Source organism: Rattus rattus, chromosome 11 (genome assembly GCF_011064425.1).
Source record: "Rattus rattus isolate New Zealand chromosome 11, Rrattus_CSIRO_v1, whole genome shotgun sequence".
NCBI classification, from domain to species: domain Eukaryota; kingdom Metazoa; phylum Chordata; class Mammalia; order Rodentia; family Muridae; genus Rattus; species Rattus rattus.
Window position 1 is genome coordinate 67,728,440 of NC_046164.1, and position 22,857 is coordinate 67,751,296.

General features: G+C 47.9%; 1 protein-coding gene across 1 annotated transcript in view; it reads right to left on the bottom strand.

The window, feature by feature from the left end:
- Window positions 1–3,246: 3,246 nt before the first annotated feature.
- The window catches only part of Evc2 (EvC ciliary complex subunit 2), an 87,172-nt gene continuing 67,561 nt past the window's right edge, over window positions 3,247–22,857 (bottom strand). Inside the window, exons 16-20 of the mRNA XM_032916954.1 lie at window positions 13,974–14,185; window positions 12,171–12,258; window positions 10,335–10,537; window positions 7,323–7,424; window positions 3,247–4,765 (exon numbers count right to left, since the gene is read on the bottom strand). Of these exons, the coding sequence (XP_032772845.1) occupies window positions 4,498–4,765; window positions 7,323–7,424; window positions 10,335–10,537; window positions 12,171–12,258; window positions 13,974–14,185 (873 nt within the window). The 3' untranslated portion in view covers window positions 3,247–4,497. The remainder of the gene's footprint in view (window positions 4,766–7,322; window positions 7,425–10,334; window positions 10,538–12,170; window positions 12,259–13,973; window positions 14,186–22,857) is intronic.

The following is a 22,857-nucleotide window of genomic DNA, read 5'->3' on the forward strand; positions in this document are numbered from 1 at the left end:
CCTCCATGGCCTCTGCATCAGCTCCTGCCTCCAGGTTCCTGCTCTGTGTGAGTTCTTGTCCTGATTTCCTTTGGTGATGAACAGCAATGTGGAAGTGTAAGCTGAACAAACCCTTTCTTCCCCAACTTACCTCTTGGTCATGATATTTTTTGCAGGAATAGAAACCCTAAGACAGGAAGCAATGGTGACAATGATGTCACCTTGCGGAAGTAGGTGAACTCCTGGGCCAACAAGGATCTCCCCTTTACCATCTCCCTGCTCACTACTAACTCATTCACACAGGCAGTAGCATCCAGTACACGGGGCTTCCAGTTTCCATGACACACACAACTGCAGAGGGAGAGAGATCACAGATATTGTCTCCAAAAATAACCTCTTCATCCACAGAATGTGGATGAATGTGGGCACAATTCTGAAGCCCACAGTGGCGAGCTTTAGAGGGTCTAATGTTCCGTCTGAGTTGGGAGAATTCTGAGCATCCAGAGTACACAATGGCACACGGCTGGCAGAGACACATTCTCAATAAAAACAACGGAGAAGGCCAGGTTCTGGGAAGAATAGAGGAGCAGGTAAGACACAGATGAGATCATGTTCTGGAAGCCCATTCTGGACCAGTCATGTGCCTGGAGTGTAGAGGTCTGAGACTGCCAGGTACTCTGGGGAAACTCATACCCCAGCCCAGGACTAGTGGTACAGTGATTGCAAAGGGTATCTGTGTGTTCAGGAGGCCTGAAGGCAGTGCTAGAGTCCAGCTATCCCTTGCACAGCTCCCAGTGCTCACCCAAAGGAGAGTCTGGGCTGCAGGGCCAGGATGAGGGACACAAACAGCTGAGATGACAGCTACTCACAGGAAATCAGGTGTGCAAACCAGGGACTTAGAACCTATGTCTCCCCAATAGCAGAACTCGAGTGCCCTTAGAAGGAGGGAGACATTTTGAAAACACTGGGGTTTAAATGAGAAGCAACGAAGAGGCTGCTGGATCGAACAGGTTTGCCTGGCCATGAGGAAATCAAGACTGTGACCAGAAATAATGGTGAAGTTGTTCAAGGGAAAGAAGCAGCCATAGTCTTGCTACCTGCTCCTTCCAGGAAGTAGTCAAATGCCAGATCTACCGTGAAAGGGTGAGCCAGCGCTCCACCTGCAAGGCTTCCTAAGGCTTGCATTCATTTGATTTAGGACTAACTCTATTTCATTATCCACCTCAAATCCCCACCCTCAGGAAGTTCAATGCTAAGGAATTGAGCAATCGGGAATACGGTATTAACTGACCCTCGAAATAGCACAGGCAAATTTATAGCAGGAGCCAGGGAGCGGATGATGCCTCCTGGGAGGCTCCTGGTATCTCTCTAGTTTCCCAACTGGAAGGAGAGAGTTATTTGCATAATCAGAAAATGAAATTGGAGATGGTATAGTTTGGGTCTCGAATGCTAGTCCCTGTGTTTGTGCGGTTAGGGTGTGAAGGAACCTTTAAGAGGTGGGTTGTCCTTCCCCCTCCCTTCTTTGGTTTCTCCTTCCTTGAACAGACGCTGACTGGAGGCCCCAGTGTGGTCATTCCATCGCTCTCCTTTTTTTTTCTCTTCTTGCTGTTTACCAGAGCTTCGTGTGCCATTAAATATTCACCAGCATAATTAAGGAGCTAGAAAGCAGAGATAAAACTAATGCATAAAATTATGTCTGTCAAGTATCTATCCAGGCAGCAGCCACTGGTGGCTGTCCCGTGGGCATTGGGGGGTTGCAGGCACCCAGAAGTGGCATTTTGTCAGCCTCTCAGAAGAGCAGTTTCAGCCTCAGTGGTTAGGGTGGAGATGCTCATCCAGGGCCCCAGAGCCTGTTGCTGAGGTATGCAGAGCCCTAGGCCAGGTCTGTCTGGGGACAGTGGTCACCTAAGATCCCCCTCTGCCTCTGGGCTTCTTGACACTCTGACTTAAAGTACTTAAAAATTTTCAAATGCTGTCCTCAACTATGTACTTGGTGACAGTTTCCAGTTACCTCAGGGAACAGGACAACATTGTATGTATTCATTTAATTCATTATAGCTAATAAAGTTTTATTTAAAGCCCTGCCATCCAGTGCATTTGAATTGATGGACAAGGACATTAAAGCCATAGGAGGTGGAATTAAAGGCCCGGAGTCAGACACATTGTTTAGGTGTCAGAACCAGCAAGGAACAGAAAACTTTGATTTTGAACTCTGAGGGCTAGGGTTTCTTATTTAATGAGGCCATTAAATAAAGCAATACATGTACCAGGCTTATAGAAAACTGATGGAATCGCTTTTGTCCCCTCTTTTCTGTTACTCTGTACTGAAGATGGAAACCAAGACCTCATAAATGAGAGGTAAGCATTAAACCATTGTAGTGTCCTAGCCTTGAGAGAATCTTCTGACAGAAGCTGCCACTGGCCTGGCTGTCTCCACATCTCATTTCTTTTTCTACCTTCAGTGTACCCTTTGTAGCCTGAATTTCTGTATCTAGGAACTCAGTCAAGTGTGGATTTTAAAATAATTTTAGTTGAGTTTGTACTGAATGCACAAGCCTTTTTTTCTCGTCATTATTTCTTACACAGCAGTCTAAGAGTGATTCTTAGCACACCTCCATTGCATTAGACATCCTGAGTCATGCAGACATGAATTTAAGTGTATTCAAGGACAGTGAGGTTTCTGTGCACATTCAATACAACTGTATGGAAGGGGCTGAGCTTCCTGGTGTTGGCGACTATACCTGGTCCTTAAGCTGGTGCCCCGGGGCTGCATTTGTTTATCTGCTTTGACCAACAGTATTAGCAGGCCTATATCTAGAAAATGCCATGCTCTTGGTGTTTATAATCATGGTGTATCATCCACACATGGGTTTTCTGCTCTGGGAGGTGATCACACACACACACACACACACACACACACACACACACACACACACACACACACACACAGAGAGAGAGAGAGAGAGAGAGAGAGAGAGAGAGAGAGAGATTCACATAGTCCCTCCCCTCTCAAGCATCACTTCAAGTAGCTATTTGATATATACTTTATTACGTCTAGTAAAGTTCTATTTAAAGCTCAACATTTGAACTGAAATTTCTTCTTGGTAAAATTTTGTTTTCCCCAGGTCAGTCATTGACGCGCACTGTGCTAAAGATTTAAAAGCCGAACAGGACCCTTTGATTTTGGAGGTGCATAATGAAATATTGATGGTGGGATTATAGGAAGCCTGGAATTTGGTTTGAATAGCTGTGGTGGGGCCAGGGATTTGGGGTGTGCTTCTGGCCCTCACAGAAGGAAGGAAGTACCTCAGCCTTTCCCAGTCCCTCCAGCACTGGGCAGATGCCACATCACTGGGTGCAGGCTCCCAGATGCACTGTGGCCCACAGCACTGGGATGCCTAAAGATACAAGGGAGACCGCAAATACTCTTGAACCACGATATCACAAAGGGCAAAGTCGTTCTTCCTCTGTCTATGCTTTTTGCACTGGATATCCATGAGGTACATCAGCCCCTCTGGGATACAAACTGCTCCCCTTGTGTCTCTACTGATGGAGTGAAGTGGCTGACTGGCTCCTTAGGATGGAACCCTGTGGCCAGGATATCAGCGCTAAGCCTTAAAGGAAGCCTGGCGGGGGTGGACGATGGGGGTTGGGTAGGAGGCACAGCTGCAGTTCAGAAGCTTCACCAGTGACCTGTTCATCCCTTGGTGGTCATGGGATTCTCTTCTTATTAACGTCTTGCCCCAAAGAGACATGAAAGGCCTGACCACTGTCATGAGCATGAGAGTATCAGGATGCACAGGTCTGTGTAAGCTATGAAGGCTGGAGATGGCTTCTCAATACCTGCAGAGATGGAGCCCTGAACATGTTCATTGATCGAGACCCAGAGAATGGACCAAGGCTTGGACCACAGACCAGGAGCCCTTGTTCTACTATTTATCAGCTTTGGGGCCCTACTTCTCCTGAATATCCTCATTGCAAAATGAGAAAAATACCCCTACCTTGAACTGGCAATTCAAGGGCTGGCACATTTGAGCCTCTGTAGGAAGGGCTGGGTCTTTCTGTAGGAGCCCACCACGGGGAACCAAAGCACTGGTGAAAGCAAGCACAAACTGCCCCACATAAAGCAAAAATGAGGCCCACTATTACACACCAATTTTTAAAGTTCCCTTTATGAAAAAAAAAAAAAACAGAGCATGTAACACACATTGTAAGAACAGAGAGCTGCACATTCCTCACATAAACTGGGTGGGGACACATCCCAGCAATAGGCTGTGTGAGGAAGGTGGGGTAAGGTGGGACCCCTCTAGCTTTTGGTAATATGGACAGAGAAGGAAGGTATGTTTGTGTCCTGTGGCACAAGAGACTGGATCTGAGAGAGCCAATTTGTATGGCTCTGTGTCAATGCTGCAAGCATGTGTATACTGCAAGCTGTATGATACAGACAGACAGACCAACCCAGTGGGCCAGAGGAATGATGCACCTGTCTTGAGACACTTCCTGGTGCTTCCCCTTGGGTCAGTCCAAGCCCAAGGCTCTGCTGGCTGCCTTGGCATTCAGGAAATTCTTCTTCCTCCTGGGAGGAACACGCAAAGAGATCTCAGGCTCCTTTGGGCTTCTGAATACAAAGATCTTTTCTCCTGTGTTTAATATGTCCATAGTGTCTAGCCCTGTGATGGGGATGGGCGCCAGTTCTCCGATGGGCTCTAGGGACAGGTGCGGCCAGCTTCCTTTCCCAGGGAACACCACCCTCTCCTGGACAGGAACATATCTCTTCTTCAATATGCTGCAGAGAAAAAAAAGAAGATCAGAGTCTGCATTCTGGGGCCATTCTGACTTGCCTCAGTGTTCTGACATTTCCCCAGGAGAACCCTGCTTTAGGTCCTGACACCCCAAATAAGTGTCATTATCTTATTTTTTTATTTGTGCGCTTCTGTGTACGCCATGTTTGTGTACTGCCCATGTAGGCTGGGAAATGGCAATGGATCCCCTGGAGCTGGAGTTACAGGCCGGTGTGAACTGCCCAATGTGGGTTCTGGGAATCAACTTCCGGTCCTGTCAAGAGCAATGTTGTAGTCACTGCTCCATTGCTGTGAAGAGACACCATGGCCAAGACAATCCTTATAAAAGAAAGCATTCAACTGGGGCTTTGATTACAGCTTCAAACCCCATTATCAGTATGGTCCATTATCATCATGGCAGGAGTTTGGTGGCCTGTGCGGAACTAGAACAGTGCCTGAAAGCTACCTGGAACTCCTCAAGCCAAGAGAAGAAGAAAGAGAAGGACTGGGCCCGGCTTGGGATTTTTAAATCTTAAAGTCCACCCCTCAGTGACACATTTCTTCCAGTAAGGCCACACCCCTTATTCCTTCTAATCCTTTCAAACAGTGCCACTCCCTGGTGACTAAACATTCAAATATATGAGCCTAGGGGGCCGTTCTCATTCAAACCACCACAAGCATGAAGCACTTTTAACTACTGAGCCATCTCTCTAGACCTAAGTACTATTTACATTTTTTTCCCTCCCCTCTGGTCACTGGTTGTGACTTCAGCCTAATTTCATCAGATAAAACCCAGTCGGGTGTGCTGCTTGGTCACCTTCACTGGCTTGTAGTGTGAAAGGTTCAGAAGTCTTGTGAGCCCAACGTACAGTGTTAGCTGTTGCCTAGGAATATTTACTCTATGGAAATAGCAGAGTCCCCCTCCAGCTTCACTACAGCTGCCTGATAAACGCTTAAAAACCCTGCCCTACAGACTTCCCCCTGGAAGCAGGCTACAGACAATGGTGAGAAGTTGGTAGACTACATCTGAGACAGAATGTGGCAGGCTTAGGAACTCCTGCTACTCCTGGTAGGTCTTGTCCCTTGAACCCTGGATGCTACTATTGCTGTTGTAACTGTTCCCCGGGAGCCCCATGTAACCTTAGAGCCACAGGGTCCCCCGTGGCTCCAAACAGCTTAGTGAAAAGTCTTATCAATAAGGACCACCTGGGAGGCTCACTGGCCCTCCCTGAGGTGTACAGCTCTGTGTTGGAGACTGGGACCAAGGCCTCTCATGACTGGTACCCACTCTGTAGCGTCAGCACAGCATGAGTGCAAGGAAGAAACCTTACAACTAAGCCTATCCAGTGCTGTTTCTGGTATGGACGTGAGTTGGCTTCCATTGCCTGACATCCTGCTCTTATTTCTTGAGTGCTGTATTCTGATATCCGATCTATTATCAATGATTCCATGCTTTTCACTGCAGACTATCCACGGCATGGGGTCTCCGGACCTTCACCTCTGAGACACTCCAGGAGGGCAGGACTAGGACGGCCACCCATTCCAAGTAAACAGAGAACAATCCTTTTTAAGTCAGCCATGTTACTTTCTTTGTGCGTGACCAAAGGATGTTACTTTGTGTGTGCGTGTGTGTGGTATGCTTGCATGTTGCTCTGGGTGTGTACACATGTGTATATGCATGTAGAGGGCAGAGGTTGACATCTGGTGTTGTCCACAGTCACCTTGAGATAGGGTCCCTCATTGAACGTGGAGCTCAACCAAGGTTAGGTTAGCTAGTCTCTGAGCTCCAGCAATCCTCCTGTCGCTGCCTCCTCAGTATTGGTATTACAGGTTTTTGCCACCATGCCAGCATTTACTGGAGAGGGGGAATCTGAGCTCACGCCTTCCTGCAGGCATGGCAGGTACCTTACCAACTGAGTGGCTACCTCAGCCAGAAAATATCACTTTTTAAGCCCATGTTCCACCTAATGTGACAGTTTCCTAATCCCCTCTATTTGGAACCACAGGAGACCCTTGTTCTGTGGTCTAAGGCAATGTGGAATGGCCTGCCTCTCCCTTCCCTCTGAGATCTAGGTGTGCAGAGATCACAGCCAAAAGAGACGGGCACTAGAGGAGGAGGCAAGGCTGTGAGCTCACAGACTTATAGGAGGGTGAGTTTGACAGCCCTAAGCCCATGGCCAGCACTCCCCACCCCAGCTGCAGTCTTGGGCCTCTGCACCAGATCTCTCTACACTTTAGTTTTATCATCTCCACTTTCTGGAAGGCTCAGGGTAACAAGAAGTTAAAGGGCTTTGGGAATAGTAAAGTCTGAAGAACTCTAAAGAATTATTTTTTTCTAATTATATCTCATTAAAACCTGCTATTAGCTAAAATAAATATAATAATTAAAATGCTAATAAATGTTAGGAGAACACTCTCCCACTGAGAGCTATAGGCTTCTCTTCAGCTTTTAAACCTAGACCAAGAACAAAGGCATGATGTCTTCTGGGAAAAAACTTCCCACCTCTGTCCCCTCTCTGGCAGCTTGACCATGCCCCAGGTAGGCTTTCCCCAGCTCCTCACCTCTCCTTCTTCCGGCGGGCCCAGAGCATCCTCTCCAGTCCTTGACTCACCAGATCTGCTCTGAACCTGCTGTCCAAAGCTTTCCACCAGCTCTGGTGTTTTCTGATGCAGAAGGAAGAGGTTACAGTTTTAAGAAGAATCAAATCCGATTTTCAAATCCCCCGGCTGGCATATACCATCCCTGAGGTGGCTGCTGGATGCCACCTAGAACCCTGAGAGATTTGCTGAGTCCACAGGTTATCCCTGTCTGGAGGGTGTTTGTAACAGACAACATCTATCAGCTGGAGACAAGCTGTGCAAAGAGTCCTGTGGTCGTACCCTAAGGGCATGTGCTAACTGCTGTGTCCCCTGGCCTCAGGGTGCACAAATAATGCAGGTATAACTTTTCTTATGTTCCACAGAGTCCTAGTGACACATGGGGACACACTCAGAGTGTGGAGGTGTGCTGTGGGTATTGGAATGCAAACATGGTGGCTTGGAAGGTGGCCAAACAGAGTGTTGGAGGCCACCTGTAACTTTGGGCTGAGAAGAGGAACAGAGGGTGAAGTGTGTGGGCCTTGACTTTAATCCAGCACAGGACAGCACAGAACTGAGAGAGGGCTGTCTCTGGGCTCCAAGCTACTCAGCTAGCCATGGGGATAGTTACTGTCAGGAGTCCATTACCTTCCAGGCAGAAAAGGGCATTCTGATGGCTGCCCTTCCTACAATGGACATTGGATCTTTTCTGGATCCCGCATGTCCCTCTGGACACCTTCTCTCTCTTAGCTGTCAGCTTCTAGTACTTAAAGCCCAAGACTCTAAACTCATGTGATGACCAGGCCCCAGGGTCCTGAGAGCCATGGTTCCACCCTCAGAGACTGACCGGGAGTCAGGGTAAAGAGGGAAGGTTCATGTTCATCTCAGAACAAACATCCCAGTCTTCCAGAGCCCATCCCATCCTGTCAATTTTTTCCCAGCCTTGGAGATTAGCTGGCCTGAGAATGGAATATGTAGAGACTAGAGCTACAGAATCAAGAGTCACAGTTACACCCACACCCTGTCTCCAACACCTAACGCTTGGCCTTCAGACATGTTCACATCCAGCCTTCAGATCACATCTGTACCCAGGCTTCAGAACACACAGTCATCCTCGGTCATCCAGCTCTATCCATCCCCAGCTTCTTACTATGCTCATACCCACCCCGTGGGCTCACCCAAATCTGACTCACATGACTGCACTAGAACCACGGGCACTAATACAGCTCTTCTAGCCACTGAGATTCCTGCCCTGTCCCGCCTCTGGCCTCAATGACTCACCACAGCCTACTCTGTTTGTCTTCTGCAAGCCTAAGCCTTTGAATCAATGTTTGTGATTGATTACAAAGAGACTGATCGGGAAAAGTAATGTTCCTCGGGACACCAGCTCAGGCACACTCAGGACGTGTCAGCAGCTTCCTAGCTGTCCACCTTAGCTGCCTAAGGGTCCTGGTTGAGGTTGGGGCTCTGCACGGGGTCTTCCACAGGTTCAGTCTGTTTACTCACTATGTAGTCTGCTTCCCATACACTCTATTCTCCAGTGTCACTGCTGAGAGCTCCCCTACCTGCCTTGCACCATGCCTCCTGCTTTTCCTTATTTAGCTCAGCGGTAGAGTGCTTGCCTAGGGAGCGCAAGGCCCTGGGTTCGGTCCCCAGCTCCGGAAAGAAAAAAAAAAAGAATACACATTGTGTTTATATGCATGCTATGGTAGAAGGACACACTATGGTCCAAGAACAACTCTGCAGGAGTTGCTTCTTTCCTTCCATTCTGGGGATGAAATATGGGGTTTTCAGACTTTCTGAAAACCCTCTCCCAGCCTTGTCTTCCCAGGAGCTTTTCCTAACTCAATTCAGACCCGGACCATACCTGTAAAGCCCTTGAAGGTAGGTCTGTTAGGAGAGGGAGATGGGCCCCAACTGCATGTCCCAGAACAGGAGGCAGTCACACCCACCATGGCACACTGTGAGTGAAGTCACCAAAGCTAACGTTTAGGAAAATTCCAGTGTGAGGCATGTTTAAATTTATAAAAACGGCAGGAAATGCAGTCTAGCTAGTGATCCAAGAAGCTGGGCAGGACAAAGGAAACTTGCTCTGCTACAAGGTCTGAAAAGCAGACAGTGTGTGTGCATATTCACTGAAGCCTGGCAAAAGCCTGTCCACCCTGACCTAAGATGGCTTCACTCACAGTCGCTCGGTGAAGGTGGGACAGCAACAGACACTCAGCAGAAATGGTCATTTGAAACTTGACCTCCAGCCTTCTCCAGGTACCTTTAGGGTGCAGGCTTTAGGAAGGGCAGGTTTCCTATCAACCACAGAAGACACTCTTTCTGTGAGCCCTGCGGCTGGGCCCAGACACTGGACACACAAGGTATGCTAGCCACACTGCCCACTGAAGACTCCTTCAGTTTATAATCCATAACCCCATATAAATCCATAACCCCATTATAAATTGATGAACAATAGCCTGTTCACATTAATATAGGCAAGAACCACATGCATACATGCAAGTACATGTGCAAACACACCTCAATAAACACACGCGTGCATACACACAGTCACAAAACTTTGCATACAGCACGCTGCAAGGGAAGAAATACAGCCAAATGCTAACAGTCACCTTTTCTTTCAAATTAGGGAAACCACGAATACTTTATTTTTTCCTCTATGCACTTTTAATATTTTCTTAATGGCATGTATGCTAAATATTCCGATGACTATTCCTAGAGAAATGTATGTTCGGAAGTCTGGAAGTTTGTAATAAAAGTCTAAAGCACTGGACCAACTACTCAGGTCTACTAAGCCTTTGAGCTCCGAGCAGCAGAGCCAGCTGGGAAAGTCCATGTGCAAGACCCTTTCCCTCAGGATCTTAGGAGGGTCAAACCTGACTTTCAAGGCAGCACCCACCCCACTCCTCCCCTCCCCCTCCCCTCCCCTCTCCCACCCATCCCCCTCCCCCACCAATCCCCTTCCCCCCACCCCTCCCACCGGAAGCTCACCTCCTCTTGCTCTGCTCCGCCTGCGCCTGCTCACCACCACTCTCATTCTCTGCTGTGTGGTCTGAGTGCTTCTCGCTGACTGCATCCAGCAAGGCCAGTAGCTGAGGCTGCGAAGCTGCAGGAAGCACCACGCTCAGGAGTCTCAGTAGAGTGCTCCCCGGCACCATTGTCATCCTCGAGAGGTAGGACACCAGCCTCAGTCCCTGGGAGAACACAAAAAGGGAAGAACACAAGTCTGGCTCCCTCTCGACGTGCTGTGCAGCCATATCTAATTCATGAGGTTCCCAAGGTTTTCGTGGTCCTGGGGTGATAAATATTTCAGTGGCTCAGCCTGGAAACGTCCTGAACTCACAAGGCCGTCAACAAAATGTCTTTGGTCAGCAGCCTTGGCACCCACAGTGTCTCTAACAGCTCACCCACCCCTTCCAAGTTAGCTCACTTGAACAGAGCCAGAATCTCAGCCCAGGAGCCCCAGCCTGCATGGCCGCAGTCAGGAATATTTCTCCATCCCCTGCTCCACTTCTGGGAGGCCCTTGGGATAGAGCAAGCTCTGGGGAAAGCTGAGTGTCCCCACAGTGGTGGACGACTGGTGCCACCGCTCCACTGACACGTGAGCGGTCACTTGGCAACAAAAAAGAAAGGCGACTGAACTCAAGGACTCTGTCGTGTGGAGGCTGCGTGGCCCCGTATATGCAGTGCTGTAGCTGAACATGAGAGAAAGATGGAGAATGGACCCCTGGTACTGGGGTTGAGGATGCTGAGTGTGGCAGCAGCTGTAAAGTGACATACAAGGAGGTCTCTGCCGGGTTGGACAGTTCTGCATCTTAGTTGTGGTGACAGGAATCTCCTGCAATAACACGACAGAAACCTGTACGCCACATTTGATGTGGTGCTAGGCAAAGCCAAGGAAACAAGAAACAAAGAAAGGTGGATGTTGTAACGTTCTACACCCTAACAGGCCAAAATGGTTTCAAAGTAACAAGCTTAAAAATGTGCCAGCTCTGTGCTGTGTGCACAGAGTCACTGAAACCCGTGCTAAGCCCTTGGGCCGTGTCTTTATTTTTATTGGTGTCTCAGAGTCTTTTTTTTTTTTTTTTTTTCCGGAGCTGGGGACCAACCCAGGGCCTTGCGCTCCCCTAGGCAAGCGCTCTGCCACTGAGCTAAATCCCCAACCCCGGTGTCTCAGAGTCTTATCTGTACTTGGAGACTACCATTACTGTTGCAAAAGGTTTGTCAAGGACACAGTAGCTGGGATTTGCCCAGTGTGCTGGCGTGTGACTCTAATCCCAACACTCAGGAGGTGAGACAGGGGATTACCATGAGTCCAATTAGTGCCCCTGGCCAATCAGAGCCCTTCCCTGCCTTCCCTGGGATTTTACAGGGCAATGCCTGGAGAGGGGGGTGGCAGACATTTGATGTCCAGCAAAGCCAGGCAGGGGTATGGAGAGTCTGACTGATCTTCCTGTGGAGAGAGTTCATGTGGGGGCTGAGTGAGGACAGGAGGAGATAAAGACAGCACCTCATCTGTTCTGCTGTGGCAAAAAAGGACTGTTGTTGTTATGAGAACTGCCGTTACATTGTAACAAGAGAGATGCTGGTACACACCAGCCAGAGGCAACCATCTCAGGCCTCCCTGTAAACAGGACATGATGACAGGAAGGGGACTTTGTCTTGTCCGGGAGACAAAGAGGCTCAATAGCACAGCTGCCATCCTTGTTACATCTGCTGGACCTGAGCTGATAAGGAACCCAAGGCTGGACCGCCACCATCTGACATCCGCAAGACGCTGGTTCTGAGAAAGGGGAAATGTCCACAGATGTGGACGGGCCCTCCCACCTGGCTGCAGAGGCTGGCCATGGTGTCGGTCTCCATGCTTTCCAGAGAATCTTCCAGCACTGCACTGTTCTGCTGCTCCTCTCTCACCCTGGAATGAAGAGAAAATCCAGAGGTCCAGCCCGGCCAGAGGCAACTGACGGGAGGACGGAGACTCACGGTGAGGAGGGAAACAAGGAAGAGCTGGCCCGGGAGCTAGCCTGCCCTCCTTGCCTGAACTACAGAACGCAGGAGGCTGACAGAGATGCAGAGCTCCAGTAATCTGAATGAGGACGGCTCTGTGGCTCTCGGGTGCTCCATGGCCCTGCTCTGAAAACTCACTCTTGTTACTCCAGTTTAGAACCAGGGAGGCCAGCACCTGGGGTCCATACCTGATTTTGCACTGGGCTAAAGCAGAGCCAAAGTCATCATCCACAGATGGTCACAGACGGCCCTGCTCTGGTGGCAAGGCCAGCTGGCATCCTGCTACAAGAGGTTTGCTGTATCCCCAGAGTCTGTGTCAAAGGTGAGGCCGTGGATCTGGCCCACATTCTCACTGGCTATCACAACCCAACACTTGTGCAGGTTCAACTCAAACCCAACCCTTCTCTCCTGCAGATTCTTTCAGGGAGCAGGGGAGCGTGGTGGTGATGATGATGATGATAGTGATAGTGATGATGACGATGATGATGATCTATTAAAAAGCCCCAGCCTAGATCAAATCAACACTTCTGCACTCACCCCCCTCTGACAGACATTCAGCCCCTCCGTTGGTTAATTCCATTCAATGAAATGGCACTTTAATGCCGTGTTTACCCAGGAAACAAATTCAGAATCACTGTAATCTGCTCACCCAGAAACCAAATGGAGTGTTTCCTCCAGTTAATTTGTGTATTTGTAAAAACCCAGCCAATGTGCGCCATATACAGTTTGTATCTGCTACTTTACACACAGATACCGTAGTCACAGTGGGGAGTTAGAAAGCTGCAAGGAATGGCTTTTCTCCAGAAGCGCTGAATGCCACAGGCAAAAAAGCTAATTGTCTGATGTTGATTATTAAAAAGCAAAGAAGGAACAAGGTTCGGCTCTGTGTAATTTGTAGCTCTACAGAGGAAAGGTCGAAAATTCTGCAGCTCAGTGAAATCGGGTCACAGCCCTTCCTATGCCAGAGTTACCTCCTGGCGCTGATGCTGGGCCACGACTGTGTAAGACGCTACCAGGTGGGAAATCTGGGTGGGAGCGTGTAGGACCTCTCTCTAATCTCTTCGCAACTGTAAGTTTATGATTTCTTGAGAAGTTTAAGAGGAGCCAGGCATGGTAGTGCAAGCTTTTAACCCCAGCTCTTAGGAAGCAGAGGCAGCAGGTTCAGCTGGTCTACAGAGTGAGCCTAGGACAGCCAGGCTATGCTTTGAAACCATATCCTGGGGGTGCGGGGGATTTGAAAGGACCTGTTGAGATGAGAGCTGAGCAGGTAAAAGCACTTGCCACCAAGCCAAAGGACCCAAGTTCAACCCCCCAGGACCCGCATGGTAGAAGCAAAGACCCAACTCCTCAAAGTGTCCCCTGACCTCCACATGTGTGCTGGGGCCCATACATGCAAGACATACACATATACACATTTAAAAATCTTTTCAAAAAGTTAAAAAAAAACTGTTAGTAAGCCTCAGTGATATTTAAAAAGAAACGAATTATAGAAGGTATCAAGAAGGAAGAAAGTTGGCATACTTCAACAATAGCATCTTGTGCAGAACACCGGAATGGTACCTAAGGCAGGAAGGTGAGAAGCCCAAAGACCCCTCCTCCACTCGCTGTGAGCCACCCACCTACCTCTGCTGATACTGTTCCAGTAGCTTCTGGCCCTTGTTCAGAGCCTGCCGCAGGATGGCAGAGACCTGCCTCTCGGGATCTATCTCCTCAGGCTCGCTCAGTGCAGGTCCATCAGCCGTCCACCGCTGCCCGCTCTCCAGGACCCGCCGCTGCTCAGCCTCTTCCTGCTGCACCAGCCGGTCCTCCAGCTTCCTCTCCAGCTCCTGCAGCTCCTGCAGATGAAGCAGCAGGGATGAGACCCACCCATGCCAGGTAGGGAGGAGTTAGAGAGGTGACTGAGGCATTATTGCAAGCCTCACAGTAGCTACATGTCTCCAGAGGGATCAGGGTGCCCCAGTGTGGTTAAGCATCCCTGAAGCCGAAGTTAGGCTCAGGCCAGATCAGGAAAAGAAAAATAGCAAAGCACCAGGCCACTTTCCTAACTGCCACCCCCATATACTCATGAAAGGGCTGCATTCTCAAAAGGTTATCCCAAGCCTGATTTGCATTGGGCTTTTTGATCTCCCGCCACTGCCACAGGCTTATGGGAAATCTCCTAAAAGGGAAATCTGATACATTGTATTTTGAGACATGCTCTGGCTACACTACCCACCTCATAAACTTTCATTGAAAAAAAAATGTCTTTTAAAATCCACGACTCAGAACCCTCTGGGCTGTTAATTTCCACTCCGATCTCTCTTTTGAGATCTGTGTTTTGCTTTGCTAAATACATCTCTGCTTAAACTTCTGAGCCTCTCAATTGAATTCTTTCAGGAAGGTAAGACCCGGAGACCTGCATAACATTGCTTTGCAAGGGCTGCTCCTGACCCTCTCACCTGGGAATAGAAACGTCTTTGGGTGGCTCTAAGTTTCATGCACTGCCCATGGTGCCCCAGGCTTAGTGACAGCTCAATAAATATTGGCAATAGTAACACCATTTTTGCTTCTGATCTCAAGGTGCCTAAGAGCACTGACACTGGGTGGCAGAGTTGGAAGTGTGAAAATTCAGGCAGAATCAGCCAACAGAGTGAGGCACATGGGCAGCAAAGCACAGGGGGTCACCTGGTTGGGCTTGGAAACAGAGGCTTAGCAAGTGACACAGAGCTGCAAAATACAGCAGGGACCATTAGTCTGGGGTTACTTCTTCTTCCTGAGTAAGCCCGTCCTGTTTAAATCTGCCCATCTTTGCCACACAGACTTCATAGTCCTATTTCACAAAAGGAATCTGAATCGTTCCCTGAATGAGATGCACGCCACGGACTCTCCTTAGGAATCGCTTCTTCCTAAGCTTTTCTTTTCATGCTTTTTAATTCTCCAAATGCTTAACAGCTAAGAAGCTCATTACCGACAGGAAAGTATTTGGCACAGAACAATTGCGCTGCACAATGAGAATCTCACACAAAGCAAAGCAGGCTACCTTCTCTCCTCGAGCAAAAGAGGAAGGCGCAGCCTGTCCACCATCTCCCTACCAACTAAAGAACGTGTAGTCTGATTTTCTGCTCGTGATGCAGGATGTCCAGGGTCCCCCTTGGCAGGCCAATGTGATGGGAAGCTCTGACACTACTTAGAAGAGCTCTGAGATGTAATGGGAAAGGTGGGTGTTGTGTTCCCTAGGTAGCCTAAGACGGTGTGGGGCATCTGATGTGCACAATACTGGCCTGGACACTTCATCTCGGGTACTCAGATGCCTTGATGTCTCAATGTCAGGGCTCTCTAATGACCTTGGGCATGCCCTTTCTGTCTTTCAAAGGGATAGGTCTTGGATTTTTTTTAAATTTTGAGACACAGTCTCTCACTGTGCAAACCTCATAAGTCCTGGAACTCATTCTGTAGAGTAGCCTGGCCTTGAACTCACAGAGATCTGCCAGCACTAGAATTACAGGTGTACACCACAATACCTGACTCCCTTTCCATCTCAACTAGAATCTGAGGCATTGGTCTATCCATGTCAGTCACCTCCAAATAAACACTTGTTATATGCTTTGATAGTTGTTCTGGGGAGGCTTCCTCCTGTTGCTGATTTTCTGAGGAGTTCCATCTTGAATGGATGTTAAAGTCCATCAAGAACTCTCTTAATGCGGAGAAATGGTCACGTGAGCAGTTTCTGCCCCTTTAACTTATTAAGTAAGTGAGTTTTATAAACCAATGCCCTCACACTAAATTCCTGGTTAAAAAAAAAAACAAAAATAAAAAAAACAAAAACAAACAAACAAAAAAAACCTCACTTAGCCTGGCCAGGATGAATCTATATTATTCTAACAGATGGATGAGTTATGTTAGTTACAATTTTGCACATAAAGGTTACAACTGTGTTCACAGCTGCAGCTCTTCTGTCTGGTACCACCTGGGTCTCCAGTTGGTGTCCAGGTTATCAGGCTAAGTGGGGGTCTTCCCTCCAGTATCTGTGATGTGAGTAACAGACTGGTGATGCTTTGAGTGAGAATGGCTCTCATAGGTTCATGTACTTGGTCCCTAGCTTGTAGAACTGTTGGGACAGGATTAGGAGGTGTGATCTTGTTGGTGGAGAGGCAAACTTTGGGGGTTTCTAAGGATTCACACTATTTCCTGTATGCCTCAGTTTCCTGCTTGTGAATCAAGATTTTTTTTTCCCTCTGCCGTCATAAGTTACCTTTGTCACAGTGATAGACAAGTGACCAAGACACTTTATAGTTTGTGAGAGCTGACCTAATACCAGGGCTGGATGTATGTGGCAGTAAGTGCAGGTCTGTAATTTCCTGTTATAGGTGGGAGAGAGAGAAAGAGAGAGAGCTTCCTCCAGGAGCCTGTGCTAAAGGCTTGACCTCCAGCCTGTGGCTCGGTCACTGAGAAGTGAGTGGATTGTGACAGCTCTGGGTAATCACTGTATGAACTGCTCATGGACTCAAAACTTGATGGTATTTTTGAGGAGTGAGGAAGCTAGAAGCAGAACCTGGCTAGAGGAAGTAGCTCACTGAGAACACACCAGCAATAAGGCCAGTTCTTGCCCCAGCCACCTCTGTCCTTGTCCGCTTCCTGGTCATTGTAGGGGAGATTCTGTGTTCCATTGGGTCCTCCTGCTAGGAAGCTATGCCTCACCACAGCCTGAAGGCAGCAGAGCCAGCCAACTGTAGGCTAAAGCCCCTCATACCATGACACCACGTGAACCTTTCTCCTTTATGTTACTTCTATTTAGTACTTTCTCATAGTGGTGGAAAATTCTAACACACTTGCAAGCCAACTTCATCTCTGGCATTAAGACTATACATATATCTTTTTCCTACTAGCATCAACTTTGGTCATTTATGTTTACTTAGAAAATTTCCCATTGTACTTATCTTCAAATTCATCTATATAATGTTCTTTCAGCATTCTAATTTTAAAAACACTACATCTGTGATTATAATCCTTTAAAATCTCTATACCACTGATTTGTCCCTTAGCCTATTTTTAATTGTCAACCTTATCAGAGATCTGCACATTTTATTGGACTTTTAAACTTTCTTTTTATTTTATTAACTCTCTCCACGTTAGTTTTGACATATCTTATTTATCTGCACTCCTCCCCTCCATGTCCATTTCTTCCTCCCCAACTTAAAAAAGTTTATATTCTCTCAAAATTCCACGCCTTTATGCATGTATATGTATTTTGATCATATCCATCCCCCACCACCTCCCTCTAACTCCCCTTAGTGCCCCCAGTTTGTTTCCCTTCCAGCTTCATGCACCCTTCAAAAGATATGTGACCTTAGTTATGAGTATTTCTTCTTTTCTGATGGACGTTTAGGATATGAGTTACTCTCTAAAAACTTTAATCCATTACTACACATTTTGATACACCATAGATATGTTTTTTTTAAGTGCACATGTATTTTTTTTTAACTTTTTTACTTCTTTGACCATGGAATTATCCAGAGGTATAGTTTAAAATTTCCAAAGTATGGACTTTTATAGTGGCCTCTTAACACATTTGAGGTTAGTTGCTCTTTGTCAAAAGAGGTCAAGAGGACGTGAGAGAGTCAGTTACTGTCACAGCCATGATGTGTGCTGCACAGTGTATCTGCTGGCTGCTGGCAGCTGGCTGGTGGCTGCAGTGGGTGTGAGAGCCACCCTCACCCTCAACTGCCTGTCTACATCCTCACTTATTCTTCAGAAGCTTAGCCTGTCACCCTGCCCCACTGGGCTGTTTTCCTACCTCAAAGACTATGGTAGTTTGAATGAAAATGGCTTACATTGGCTCATAAGGAGTGGCACTATTAGGAGGTGTGGGCCTTGTTGGAGAAAGTGTGTCACAGGGGGCAGGCGGGGGGGGGGCTTTGAGGTTTCAGAAGCTCAAGAGAGTCTCACTGTCTTCCTCACTGTCACCTGATCCAGATGTAGAACTGTCATCTCCTCTCCAGTATGACCTATGCATGCATGCCACCATGCTTTCCACCAGGGTGATATTGGACTAAACCTCTGAATTGTAAGCCAGCCCTAGTGAAATGTTTTTCCATTATAAGAGTTCCCCTGGTCATGATGTCTCTTCACAGCAACAGAAATTCTAAGACAATACAGGTTAACCAACTTCTCTCTGGTCTACCAAGTTTACTTCTCTTGTTTTAAGTCTTTCATGAAGTACATGCAAGTTACACCCCATAGGTACAATTTTTTTTTAAAAAAAATCACTTTTATATTATCTTTACTTTCTTTAATAAATTATATACAGAATTACTTTACAACCTGTGCTGATAATCTGAACACTAAACTCTCATCGATCTTAATGTCATTTTGTGTTTGATTGGTGGTGGTGGTGATGGTGATGGTTTTGGTGATGGTGGTGGTGGTGGTAGTGGTGGTGGTGGTGGTTGTAGTGGTGATGTGGTGGTGGTGTTGATGGTGGTGATGGTGATGTTGGTGGTGATGGTTGATGATGGTGGTTATGTGGTGGTGATGGTGATGATGGTGGTGGCGGTGGTGGTGATGGTGGTGGTGGTGGTGGTGGTAGTGATGATGGTGGTGGTGGTGGTGGTGGTGGTGATGGTGGTGATGATGGTGGTGGTGGTGGTAGTGGTGGTGGTGGTGGTGATGTGCTCATGGTGCTCATGGTGCTCATGTTGTTTATCCTGTGCCCAGATCATCTGGACTAGCTCATGTGTAACATTTTTATGTGACTTTCTTTTCTCAAGGATCTGTGGTCATATGAACTTAGTCTGGGGAAATCCTAAGGTCCCCACAGAATTTCTTTTTTTCCCAGAGAGGATGCTTTTAGACAGGAGCAGTCAACTCAGCTAGAACAAGTTCAACTTTGTTTATCATCCTGAGTGGTTGTGTTCCTTCTGTGTGCCTTACTCATGGTAGTACAGCACTGGCCTAAACTTCACAGTCAGCATCTACCCCTCCCTAGAGCAGGCTGGAGACATCCTCCCCTCGTGTTCTACCTCAGTAGGACATGCACAGCCTCATCACCTCATCCTTGTATGGCTGGGTCTAAGTCTCAGCAGCTGCGTGTAGCACAGCCAGACTTCGGGTACCCGTCTGTCTTTTCTGTGAGCCCAGAATGCTCTAGGACAGCTGAGCCCTGAAGGTCTCCATCTTCTCCAGCTCAGGAAACATGGAAAAGCATGTGCATTTTATGTGTCCACATCTGGGTATGTGTGGGACCGTGAAGGGTAGCCTGGTTCCTGGTTGAGCTAAGGCTAGAAGCCCCAGAGACCCTGAAGGGACCATAGGTGCTTCGCCTGTTCCCGGGTATCAGGCCCGTGTCACTAGCTACAGTCCCCCAGAGATTTGTGGCCATCAGTCATGTAAGGACAACATCCCAAGTCTCAAATAGATGACTTGACTTGTCTTCACATAGGCTCAAGAGAGATCTCCATTATGATGAGGTTCCTAAAGTTAGCCAATAAGCTTTCCTTCCCAGACACTTTACCCTGAAAAAGGTATTTAATCTCAGGCCCATCCTGAGAAGTAGGGTGTGGTTTTACACATCCACTTTCCACCATGACAATAAATGTCTTAAAACCATGGACTGCCTCTTTTCATCGTGATCCGCCATGGGGAGCCATGGAGAAGGCCTTGACTCCTCTGCACAGGGACAGCCAGAAACCCCCTTTCTCTGGCCCTGGGCTAGATCCCGCCTGCAGGTCCCTACTCCGTTTTCAGCTTTTCCCTGCCTTCCAGGCCCAGATGGCCCTGGCCTCCTTGCAGTCCCAGGGACCTCCCAAACCAGCTCTGGCTGACCCATATCTCAACTGTGCTTCCCCACCCCCAGAGTGGTGTCCTGAGGCTTCCCTACAGCCTAACACCTGTCTGAGGTCAACTTCCCACATCCCGGCTCCCTGAGTGGCCATGCCTTATAGTGGAGTAGACATGAGACCCTAGAGGTATGAATTTCTCTAATGACCCTTCTATACCAATGTTGATTTACTAAATCATACCAAATCCATAGGTTTAGCAAAAATAGTAATTTTTGGCAAATTACTGGTAATTTCTGGAGAGGGGAGGGGAAAGGGGACAGGATTAGGAATGGGGATGGACAGGAGGGAAGCCCAGAGGGACAAAAGACTGAATGGAAATGTGCAGCTGATGGAGGCGGGAGGTGGGGGAATCTCTAGAAAGTCCAAGAGACCTGGGATGGAGGAGGCTCCCAGGACTCAACATGGTGGACCTTAGCCAAAATGTCCAACAATGGGGATACGGGTTCTTGAGAGTCCTCTCTGCCTTTCTCCACTTTGAAGAAAGCACAGCTTATAAGCTTGGCGAAGTCACCTGGATTGGTCTATGAACTTGAGATGTCCGTCAAAGTCAGAAACAGGCTTGGTTTTAGGCCTCTCTCAGTAGCCATGCTGTCTCCTAAGGAGCGTCTGCCCAAACTCAGCTTCTTACCTGAGACCTGAGACTAACGACAGCTCAGCAGGTCCCTAAGACAGCCAGTGACAAAGAGCTTAACCACGGGGCAGTGCAAGACTAGAACTTGTGACTAATCCTGCCTAAGGATCAACAGCAAGAAACATGATTAAGTAAGGAACCGTCAACGAGACCACAGCAAGTCACATCTTCTCTAAGCAGGTCTGCACACCAGGGCCTCAGTGAATGAGAGTTTTCTCCTCACTGGAACTTGTTACTGTAATTCATGAGATTAAAAAAAAAAAGCCCACACATACTCCCAACCCTCACCAGAGAAGCTGTGGATGGTGATCAACCCAGAAAGCCCACAGCTGGCCTTGTAAGAGAGCCTTTAGAATGCTCCAGTCTAATGCACCTGACTCACACATCCCTAGGACTCAGGGTTCACTTTAGAAGAGGAGGCTGAGAGATGGCAGGTCCCAGAAAAGCAGATAAATACAAGGAGAGGACTTTTCAGACAGAGCAGGGCAGCTTCACATATGTCACAGAGACTGTGACAACATGCACGAGAGAAAGCAAAAGCCACATAAAATCTTTGCAATGAAACAATAATTTGCATGTTTACCCCGTATTTCTTTTCTTTCTTTCTTTCTTTTTTCTTTTTTTCTTTTTCTTTTTTTTTTTTTTGCTAATATCCACTTATCAGTGAGTACATACCATGCATACATGCATATCCTTTGGGTCTGGACTACCTCACTCAGGATATTTTTTAGTTCCATCCATTGGCCTGCAAATTTCGTGGTGTCCTTGTTTTTAATAGCTGAATAGTGGTGTTCCATTTGTGTAAATGAACCATAGACCCAAAGACAAATAACAAGAAAGGCCCGAGGAGGATGCTTGAATCTCACTCAGAAGAGAAAATAAAACAGTCATCGGAGGATACTCATGATATATAACCCCACAGACCCTAAGAAATTAAACAAGAAGGAAGGCCCTAGTGAGGATGCTTCAATCCCACTTAGAAGGAAGAACAAAATAATCATGGGAGGCAGTAGGAGGGAGGGACCTAGGTGGGAGAGGAGAGGGGAAAGGGGGCCAGGATCAGGTATGAGGGAAGACAGGAGAGACGCCCAAATGGCCAGGAGCATGAATGGAAACACAGCTTCCAGGGGTGGAGGCTGAGGGGAACCTCTAGAGAAACCCAGAGACCTGGGATGGGAGGGGCTCTCAGGACTCAGTGTAGGTGACCTTAGCCAAAATGTCCAATAGTGGGGATATGGAACCTGAAGAGACCACCTCCAGTAATTAGACAGGTCTCCCAGGGGAGGGACACTAGCCCACCTTCAAAATTTCCAACCCAAAATTGATCCTGTCTAAAAAGAAACACAGGGACAAAATGGAGTAGAGACTGAATGAATGGCAGGCCAGAGACTGGCCCAACAGGATCCATCCCATGGGCAGGCACCAAACCATGACACTATTACTGGTGCCATGTTGTGCTTGCAAGCAGGAGCCTAGTATGGCTGTCCTCTGAGGGGCTCTACTGACATAGATGCAGATACTCACACCAAGCACTGGATGGAAGTCATGGACCGCTCTGGAAGAGTTAGGGGAAGGATTGAAGGAGCTGAAGGGGATGACAACCCCATAGGAAGCACAACGATGTCAACTAACCTGTACCCCAGGGATCTCCCAGAATCTAAGCCACCAACCAAAGAGAATACACAGGCTGGACAGGCTCCTGGCACATATGTAGCAGACGACCGCCTTGTTTGGCCTCAATGGGAGAGGATGTGCCTAATTCTGTAGAGACTTGACACCCCAGGGAAGGGGGATGCCCAGGAGGTACACCCTCTCAGAGGCAAAGGGGAGGCGGGAAGGAGGAAAAACTCTTCAAGGGAGGGGGAGGGGGAACATTTGGGAGGTAAATAAGTAAAATAGCTAATTTTTAAAAAACAGACATCAGAGGCAGCTGAAGGGAGAGAACGAGGTGGGAGAGGGCATGGGGAGGGGAACGGGGCAAAGGGATAGCTAGGAAGAGTAGGGGAGAAAGGAAATTGGTGTTATATGGGTAGGTGGCATCTCTAGGACTTGACAGAGA